Source organism: Ammodytes marinus (assembly GCF_949987685.1).
Source record: "Ammodytes marinus genome assembly, chromosome: 19".
In the NCBI taxonomy this organism is placed as follows: domain Eukaryota; kingdom Metazoa; phylum Chordata; class Actinopteri; order Uranoscopiformes; family Ammodytidae; genus Ammodytes; species Ammodytes marinus.
Genome location: NC_137223.1, coordinates 15,785,392 through 15,794,158, shown reverse-complemented (window position 1 = coordinate 15,794,158; position 8,767 = coordinate 15,785,392). Strand labels below are relative to the sequence as shown.

Genomic DNA, 8,767 nt, shown 5'->3' with positions numbered 1-8,767 from the left:
TCAATCTGTTTGTTTAATCATTCCATGTTGATGCACTCTTAAGAGTTTTGACCTCTTTCTGTCTTTCAAGTTGAGCTCTTCGGTGCCTTCACTTTTGAACCTTTTTTTTTTGCTACTTTTTTTTTCTCTTTACAATTTTTTTTATATTTATAGGTATACCGGCTGTCTGTTTGTGAAGTCAGTCTTCAGGAATTCCCAGTGTGGGGTCCCAAAAGCCTCTAACCAGACTTAACCTCCCCTTTCCAGGATGAAAGGCACTGGGAGAAGAGACGGTGTTGTTTGGCCCGAGCAGCAGAGCCTTGCCTTCAGACGGCAGGAATGTGGGATGTCTGGAGTGGGGGTCAGGAAGCGAGGAAAGAATGCCAAGCATGTCCATGTTTGTCCAGGGCTGGCTCTCCATTCAGCCCCCAGTGACGTGTTCAGGAGGGCCAGCGAGTATAAAGCGAGCCGGGCTGTGCAGTCAGAACTCAGATCAACTCCTCTACCGAAGCTAACCTCTAGCTTTCACCAGGACAACAAAACAAAGACAACAACGTGACCGGAGCAGCAGAGAAACGCTACTACTACAACTCGACAAGAGATCAACTTGATCAGAAAAGGGTTTCTCAAGCTCAAACTCTGAGACTTAAAAAAAGGAAGACTTAACTCAACGAAGGCTTAAGGAAAAACTAGAATCTATTACTTAAGAGGAAGATAGAAAGATGTCTGCTGCAATGAAGAAAATGATTTTGCTGCCTATCCTGTGCATCATGCTCCCATACCTGGTAAGTCAAAGACAATAACTTTATATTTGCTATCGTATAAGGCATAGCTGTGGCTTTTAAACATTATGAACAAAGCTTTTAAAACTGACATATGTGCTCCAAACTTGAAAGACATTGTGTTCCCCCATGTGTCAGATTGTATACTGTAATACACTTTTGTGGGAGATTGCATTCAACTAAGCATGTGTCTGTGTTGTGTTGGTGTGCTCAGGCTTTAGGTCAGGAGTGCAGCGGCCAGTGTTCGTGCCCCTCCGCTCCCCCTCAGTGCGCCCCTGGAGTGAGCCTGGTGCTGGACGGCTGCGGCTGCTGCAGGGTGTGCGCCAAACAGATGGGAGAGCTGTGCACCGAGAGGGACCTCTGCGACCCACACAAAGGCCTCTTCTGTGACTTCGGAGCCCCTATCAACAGACGCATAGGAGTGTGCACAGGTGAGCAGAAATAAAAAAAAAAATCAACTTTTCCTTTTTCCCGCTCGACATCTTCCAATCGAAGTTGGTCTTTTGAAAACAAATGAATGACCTTTTTCTTTTGTCCTGACCTACAGCTCGAGATGGAGCAACGTGTGTCTTCGGAGGCATGGTGTACAAGAGCGGAGAGACTTTCCAGAGCAGCTGCAAGTACCAGTGTACCTGTCTGGATGGAGCCGTGGGCTGCGTGCCCCTTTGCTCCATGGACATCCGCCTGCCCAGCCCCGACTGCCCCATGCCCAGACGGGTCAAGGTGCCAGGGAAGTGCTGCGAGGAGTGGGAGTGTGATTCTCCCTACAGACACAGCTTCATGGGCTCTGCTTTGGCTGGTAAGTTGGTCTCCTTTTTCCCGGAAACACAAGACTGTATATTCTTTATGTAATAATGATTAGTAATGAGGATGTCCTTTTCTAAACCATTGTTTCCTCTTGTGTTTACAGCCTACAGAGAGGAGGAGACCTATGGCCCAGACCCCTCCATGATGAGAGAGAACTGCCTGGTCCAGACTACTGAATGGAGCGCATGTTCTAAGACTTGCGGCCTGGGCATCTCCACCCGGGTCACCAATGACAACCGCGAATGCCGCCTGGAGAAGCAGACCCGCCTGTGTATGGTGCGACCATGCGAGTCACAGCTGGAGCAGAGCATTAGGGTGAGCTTTTGTTTGTTTTCCTTCAACATGCTTTTCCACTGCTCTCACAGATACAATATGGAAATGTGTAAATAAGAAATGAAAAAGAATGCTTAATAATAAAAGTATTTTTTTTTCTTCTTGCAGAAAGGGAAAAAGTGCATCCGTACTCCCAGACTCTCCAAGCCTATGAAGTTCGAGATCTCCGGCTGCACCACCACCAAGTCGTACAGGCCAAAGTTCTGCGGCGTGTGCCTGGACGGCCGCTGCTGCACCCCACACAGAACCACCACCCTGCCCATGGAGTTCAAATGCCCCGACGGACAGGTCATGAAGAAGCACATGATGTTCATCAAGTCCTGCGCCTGCCACCACAACTGCCCCGGGGAGAACGACATCTTCGAGTCCATGTATTACAAGAAGATGATGGGAGACATGGCATGAGCAGCCACTCTCTTTGAAGGACAGTCCACCGCTTATGACTTGAAAAACAAAACAGAACTCCATCTCAATTTGCAGCTCAGTATATATATGTTTTTTTTCTCATTGTTAAAGTAAGCCAGACACTTTGTCTAAGTGTCTGTGTGTTCTTGTATGGCTGTTAATGCACATCAGCCAGATCGACTCAGACAAAGGGTTGCATAGCAGCTCCAAGAGATTCCTGCACTATGACTTCTATTTTTGTTGTTGTTGACAAACCTACTGTCAGGTTAGCCCCCCCTCCCCCCCCCCCCCGACACACCTGAAATCCCCTTCACAGACCCGTCCATTTTACTGTTTGCATTTTTATACCTTATCTCAACCATGACCCCCCTCTCTAAATGAGGTGCCTAGTAACCCCCCTCCTCCTCCTCTAACCCTCCACCCTTCAGAGTCCAGACCAGACCTGCAACTCTAAAGCAGCTGTAGATGAAGCACGCAGACCACAGCAGGCCAGTGTTCCCCTGTCCAAATAGGTCTGAATGTGTCCTTGTGTGTATGTTTGTGTATATGTTTGTGTGTGCGTGTGTGTGTGTGTTTGTGTGTGTTTGTGTGTGTTAGTGCAGGCCTGAATGTCGGCCTTGTCTCTGTGTCCACCTTCCCTCCACTCTGTGAGCTCAGAGTGGAGGAAAGGTCATAGTTTCCGCCCAGCATGTGGATGAGAACGCAAGCGTGTTGAGTTTGAGGGTTAGATATGGAACACGACGGACTTTGCCACGGCACTGAGAAGAAGAAAAAAAAAAGACGTGTTGACTATTTCTGATTCAGGTCGGAAGGAAGAAATCAAGTGTAATAGGAACCAAGTGTCTATTTTGTACAAAAATAGAAGAAAAAGACTGGAAGAATTGTAATTTCATTCCTTTTTTATTGTTGATGTGTAAATGATGTATATACTTGTACAGTTTAAGTTAATTTAAAAGCCAAAATGTGTCCTGTGCTTCCTAAATGTATCCATAGTGTATTTTTTGTCGACAGTGTTTTTTACTATTTTATTGAGAAGTGTGACAAAAAATGTTACATGTTTCACTTTGTAGTTGGAAATAAAATGTTATATTTTTTTATACAAACTCGAGTTCTCCATGTTTTATGTCTACAACTTTGATACACATCTTATAACATCCACTGACATTCAAAAAACATGGTCCATGCACATTAAGATCTATTAGAGTATGTGCAGTGTCCAACTAACAAGCACATAGAGCAGACACAGGAGTCTCTATTAGCTATACCTGCATATATATATACTAATACATTTGTTCATGTTTTTACATCTTAGACAATGCAAGTACTAATAAATCATGAACACAAATCAAACCCCAAGAGCCAGAAAGCAGGGAAAGGACCTCACTCAGTCAGGTCTGCAGCTCGGATGAATACAATTGGGAAGTTAAATAATTATGAAGCTTATGGTAAAAGGTATCAAAACAATCTGTAATTTAGTGACATTACACGATTGTTCTGCAGCAGTGTTTGTGTGACCTCTTAAGTTTTCATTTGAATATGTGTTGGTGTTTTCTTCCAGCTTCCACTTAGGCTTATGTAACAACATCTACTAAAATGCCTTGTTCAGGGAACAAAGAAATAAAATAAAAAATGCATGAGATTATATTATATATCAGCAAACAACCAGAATAATTTAGAGAGCTGGTGGCTGTTTAACCAATGACTATTGCTGCCTACTGATTTGTTAGCTGAGGACATTTGAAATGTAATAGTGTATGCATTGTTGCAAAACATTCTTGCTTGTTTTTCTGGAGCAATATTTTTTCTTTCCTACAGAAGTCAAGATGGAAATTAGAGGTTGAAAAGACAGTCTGACTTAATGCCGCCATCTGGTGCACATTTTTGTGAATTTCCTTATTTGTAGCTTGGTTCTGATTCTATGAACATGAACATTAAACAGGATATTTTCACAGCCTTAAATAAATCAGTTTGATCTAAATTTGAAATAGCTGGTTAAACAAGTTCTAAATATAATGTCTAACAATGTACTGTAACCACTGTCTTCTCCTTCCTTTGCTTTGTCAGATGTCAATTGTTTGTTGAAACATTGTTTATGGTTTGTTACATTTTCTTTTTATAATGAAGGTGCAAGGCAAAACCAGACATCAAATAGTTGTGATTTCTAACAATGTGTTGTATATTAAAATAGCATATCCTGGTCTTCAGGCTTTCTGTATTTGCATATATCCGTGCAGGATTGTACTGACACAGTTTGAGTTTCCAGCTGTCTGCAGCTTTATCTATTCAAGCTACCAGAAGAAAAAATAACTTTTTTTTGCATTTTCAGTTTTTCCTCTGCCACTTAAGATTATTGTCTCCTTTCAACACATTTTTTTTATCCTGCTGCTCAAGAGCTTTCAACATAGTTCTGCCCTAATACAGCACTGTATAATTCAAATATACACTGGCTCTTCTTACAGTAATAGTAGCAACTACAAGTGATGTAATGCTCATGCCAGTACTAAGGGGTTCATACTTTATTGTCTTGTAACTGAAATATACTGTGTAACCTGCTAGTGTGTTACAGTGATGATTCATGTGCTAAGCTTCTTAGCCCACAAACACAATCCAGTGCAGACTGCATCTACAATGTGATGCACAGTTGTACATTTGTTAGTAACTCCATGGGCAAATACAGTATTCTTTTTATTATAGAGGCAATAAAAGGATTTACCAAAACAGAGATTTCCAGATTTATTGGTTTTTCTTACATAAATCAAGTACAGTTTAAAATCACAATCCAGCCATTAATCTGCTAAAAATGTTCAATTATTGCCTTGGCTTGATCTGAGTCGACTGTATTCTATAATAACTAAGCATCTAGGTCTTCTTCTTCTGCGTCCGGGTGAGTCAGAAAGATGTTTTTACATGTATACATGCTGTTATTGTACAACCTCACCTTGTGTGTGTGTGTGTGTGTGTGTGTGTGTGTGTGTGTGTGTGTGTGTGTGTGTGTGTGTGTGTGTGTGTGTGTGCGTGCGTGTGTGTGTGTGTGTGTGTGTGTGTGTGTGTGTGTGTGTGTGTGTGTGTGTGTGTGCGTGTGTGTGTGTGTAGACCTGGATCCTGCCTTCACACAAATCAATGTGTGGTGTTCAAATCATTAGAAAAGCTGTAAAGATACATTTGCAAAAGGAGAGAGATGATTGTCACAGAAAAGGAAGGAAAACAAGTGGTCAATCTTCATCGACAGAAATATGTTTTGCCTTTAGGTGTCTTTGCTGCAATGTTATAGGGGTCTGTTTGAGTGCACAGGACACATGTGGTTCTGTGATTTTTTCAGTATGCTTGTCTAGCTGCAATGTGCATCTACTGTAAGCTTATCTATGTGAGGGACAGAATGTCGCAATGGAGGCTGCAGCAGCGCGGTGCAAGGGGGCACCCACCAGAAAAACAGCAAAAGATAAAATCTTGTTGCATATTCAAACGCTCTATCTGTGGAAACCAGGCAGCTGGTAAAGCGGAGGAGTACGAAGAGGATGCAGTGTCAATTTCTTTTTTTTTTTTACCAATCCCTCTCTCCCTTTCTCTTTCTTTTTCTCTCTCTGTCTCAGCCTCGTCGCAGATCATGGAGTTTCTGGGCAACGGTTTCTAGCTCTGACTCGATGGCAGCCAAGCTTTCAATCTCTGGCTCCTGCAGAAATAATGAGAGCAAAAGGGGAAAGAATACTTAGAGTGCAAACAATCATATATATGTGGGCAAACTTTTCATGCACAAACGTAACACCTCTGAAAATATATCTGGACACGATCAGTTTCCATGGATCCATGTTTTGGCTATTAGCAAGGAAACATTTGGGGCTAGAATCACCTCTTTTAACCTCACTGATATAACAAGTATGTAACAGTTTGTGGCCATTAAGGCCAGCACACTCTGAAGAGCTTCCTTTGAACATGCTGCCAGGCAGCTGCTGCACCAATTTGTAACATCATGGGATTCCTGCTGAAGCGAGGACTCATTATTTTTTACAGTAAAAACCAGAAACCTATGACTCACTTTTTCGGCCTGCAGGTTGCAAACCAGACAGCTCAGAACTACAACAAGTGAAAGTTAGCCATGTGGCAAAGAAAATAACCTAATGCACAAATACATTTTTCAAAGGAATAGTCTAATATTTTGGGTAATACATTTACTCGCTTTCTTGTCAAGAGTTAGATGAGAAGATAGATGCTATAAACGACTGAAACAATTATGTAAATACTATCCGAAATTCCACTAAAGTTTACTTATCAAAATGTCTTGTGTAGTATGTTTAATCTGAACAAAAAAATACAAGTAATGAATTGTAAGAAAAACTAATTGTTTCGGTGCCTAGTTCACCCCCCCCCCCCATTTTTTTTGCAGCATTTACCAACAAGACACAATGTCTAAAGTGATGATGGATGGATTTTCTTACATTTGGCCAGAGCCAGGCTATCTGTCTCCACCTGTTTCCAGCCTTTATACTAAGCTAAGAAAAATGGCTGCATATTAATATTACAAATATGATTGTGGTGTCGATCTTCACATCTCAGTCTCCGCAACAAAGTGAATAAACTTTTTCTCAAAATAAGTCAAACTCGTGTTTGTCTATGGGCTAGTTGGCAAAGAACAACAATTTTTAGAGGGGGGGGGGGGGGGTTGATACGGGGAAGGACCGCACACCTCTGACTTCCTGCTGGCGCTTCCCTCTTCCTCCTCAGGTCCTCTTTTGGCCATCATCTGCAGCTCCTCCTCTGGACTGCTGTGTGAGCCCCTTTTCTTTTTCTTCTCCTCCTCCTTTTCTCCCTCTGCAACCTCTTTCCAGTGATGTGGCACTTCCCGCTTGCTGTCCACTGCAGACTTCTCCTTCAGTGACGACGCCTTGCCCCTCTTGGTCCATGACGGCTTCAGGCTCTCCCTGCTCCCTCTCTTTCTCTGCCCTTTGTTCCCCTCCTCTTCCTCCCTCTCTTCCTCCTCCTCTTCTTGTATTTTCGAGAGAAGCGCAGACCTCTTTTCTTCCTCCTCCTCTCCGTCTTCTTCCTCAAACTTCTTCTTCTTTCTGGGTGAATCTCTCTTTTCTCCAGATACACCTGAAAATGGGAAGAATAAAGAATAACAGCAATTTTTTTATGTCTCTCTTTTGAACTTGAACACATCTACAGGACCACTGTCTGTCTGGCACAACACTCTCCACCATCAGCATGAATCCACTTCTCGAAATGAAACGCTCGGTGGTGCCAGCTGGCAGCCTTGTCCCCCTGTGTGCTTTATGGGAATGAAGGAGCAATCAGATAACTTGGCTCAAGCTCGGCTTTTGTACAATCCATGACTATTTCTATCTACTTTGCAAATTTAGCTAGAAAAGAGGAGTCCTTTCTCTGATAAGCTGTTGAAAGGTCTGAAGAGGGGAAAAAAAGTCTAAAATATTGATCACTCTCTTTATCAAAGGATGGGGATGACAGTGATTTTGTTTCCTGTTGTAAACATGCACACACACACACACACACACACACACACACACACACACACACACACGTACACGCACGCACGCACACACACACACACACACACACACACACACACCGGCTCATTTGAATTCCAGGACATGTAGACATTTAATCATTTCTGCTGCTGTGCAGTCAGTAAAAGGCAGCCATTTGGGGCCCCCTCCTCTGTGGGGGGGAGGGGGGGGGGAATTCATCACGTAGATGGAAGCACTTCCATCAATCACCTGGTCCTGTGGTGGCAAGCAGTTACACCTACAAGGCAGTTGTTATTGTTTTTTGCACTCTCTCTATCTTCCGATTATTTGGTCAATTTCATTGCAGCTTTTATTTTGCCTGAATTTCTTGAGAATGAGAAAAAAAATATCAAAAAAATCTGAGTTGAATTGTTTACAGTAATCGTTTATCTTTCTTTCTCAGTTTTTTTTTAATGTAACTAATTGGAGTTGCGAAGAAGACATAAAGAACAAATCTACTTGCCTTTCTTAGCCTTGGTCATAATTTCCTCCTCTGAATCTTCTCTCTTCTTTTCATCTTCTTCTCCTTCTTCTTCTTCTTCTTCTTCCTCTTCCCCTTCCTCCCTCTTTTCCTCCTTTCCCTCGCTCGACTCCTCCACAGACTCGGGGATGTGACTTGCTTGGCTCTCTTCGTTTCCCCTCTTCACTTCAGCCTCTTCAGCGATGTCATTGTCCTGCTGCGTCTCTCCATTTCCCGGGCTCTCGTCCTTTTCTTCTCCTCCGTCTCCATTTCCAGCCCTCTTCCTCTGGGACAGGATGGACCTCTCACCGGGACCTCCCAAAGCCTCCAACATGGATCGATCTAAAATAAGGGAGGGAGGGGGGGGGGGGGGGGGCGGGGGGATTTTCATTTACTAGAAGAATTGATTTTTTTTCAGTGCTGTTCAAAAAAAGGAGCTTACATCAAAGCACGGCAGTTTATTCCAGGACTAATTGTAGGTA

The 8,767-nt window shown here is 43.0% G+C and overlaps 2 protein-coding genes across 3 annotated transcripts in view; one reads left to right on the top strand and one right to left on the bottom strand.

Annotated features, from left to right (window-relative positions):
* The first annotated feature begins 460 nt into the window (after nucleotides 1-460).
* On the top strand, nucleotides 461-3,409 carry ccn2a (cellular communication network factor 2a). Its single transcript, XM_080047847.1, has 5 exons — nucleotides 461-764; nucleotides 976-1,192; nucleotides 1,309-1,560; nucleotides 1,672-1,883; nucleotides 2,010-3,409. Exons 1-5 carry the CDS (start codon nucleotides 702-704, stop codon nucleotides 2,304-2,306), a joined length of 1,041 nt encoding a protein of 346 aa, XP_079903973.1. The 5' UTR covers nucleotides 461-701; the 3' UTR covers nucleotides 2,307-3,409.
* A 1,883-nt stretch (nucleotides 3,410-5,292) lies between these two features.
* The window catches only part of chga (chromogranin A), a 7,554-nt gene continuing 4,079 nt past the window's right edge, over nucleotides 5,293-8,767 (bottom strand). For both annotated transcript variants that reach the window (XM_080047713.1, XM_080047714.1), the window contains exons 6-8: nucleotides 8,289-8,627; nucleotides 6,988-7,394; nucleotides 5,293-5,976 (exon numbers count right to left, since the gene is read on the bottom strand). In XM_080047713.1, coding sequence (XP_079903839.1) covers nucleotides 5,893-5,976; nucleotides 6,988-7,394; nucleotides 8,289-8,627 — 830 coding nt within the window. In that variant the 3' untranslated portion in view covers nucleotides 5,293-5,892. The remainder of the gene's footprint in view (nucleotides 5,977-6,987; nucleotides 7,395-8,288; nucleotides 8,628-8,767) is intronic.

Excerpts from the sequence above, each read along its gene's own strand:
- ccn2a (XM_080047847.1), top strand. The coding sequence starts at position 702 with ATGTCTGCTGCAATGAAGAAAATGATTTTGCTGCCTATCCTGTGCATC. Across the intron at positions 1,193-1,308 it reads ACGCATAGGAGTGTGCACAG|CTCGAGATGGAGCAACGTGT; the intron begins GTGAGCAGAAAT and ends CCTGACCTACAG. Across the intron at positions 1,884-2,009 it reads AGCTGGAGCAGAGCATTAGG|AAAGGGAAAAAGTGCATCCG; the intron begins GTGAGCTTTTGT and ends TTCTTCTTGCAG.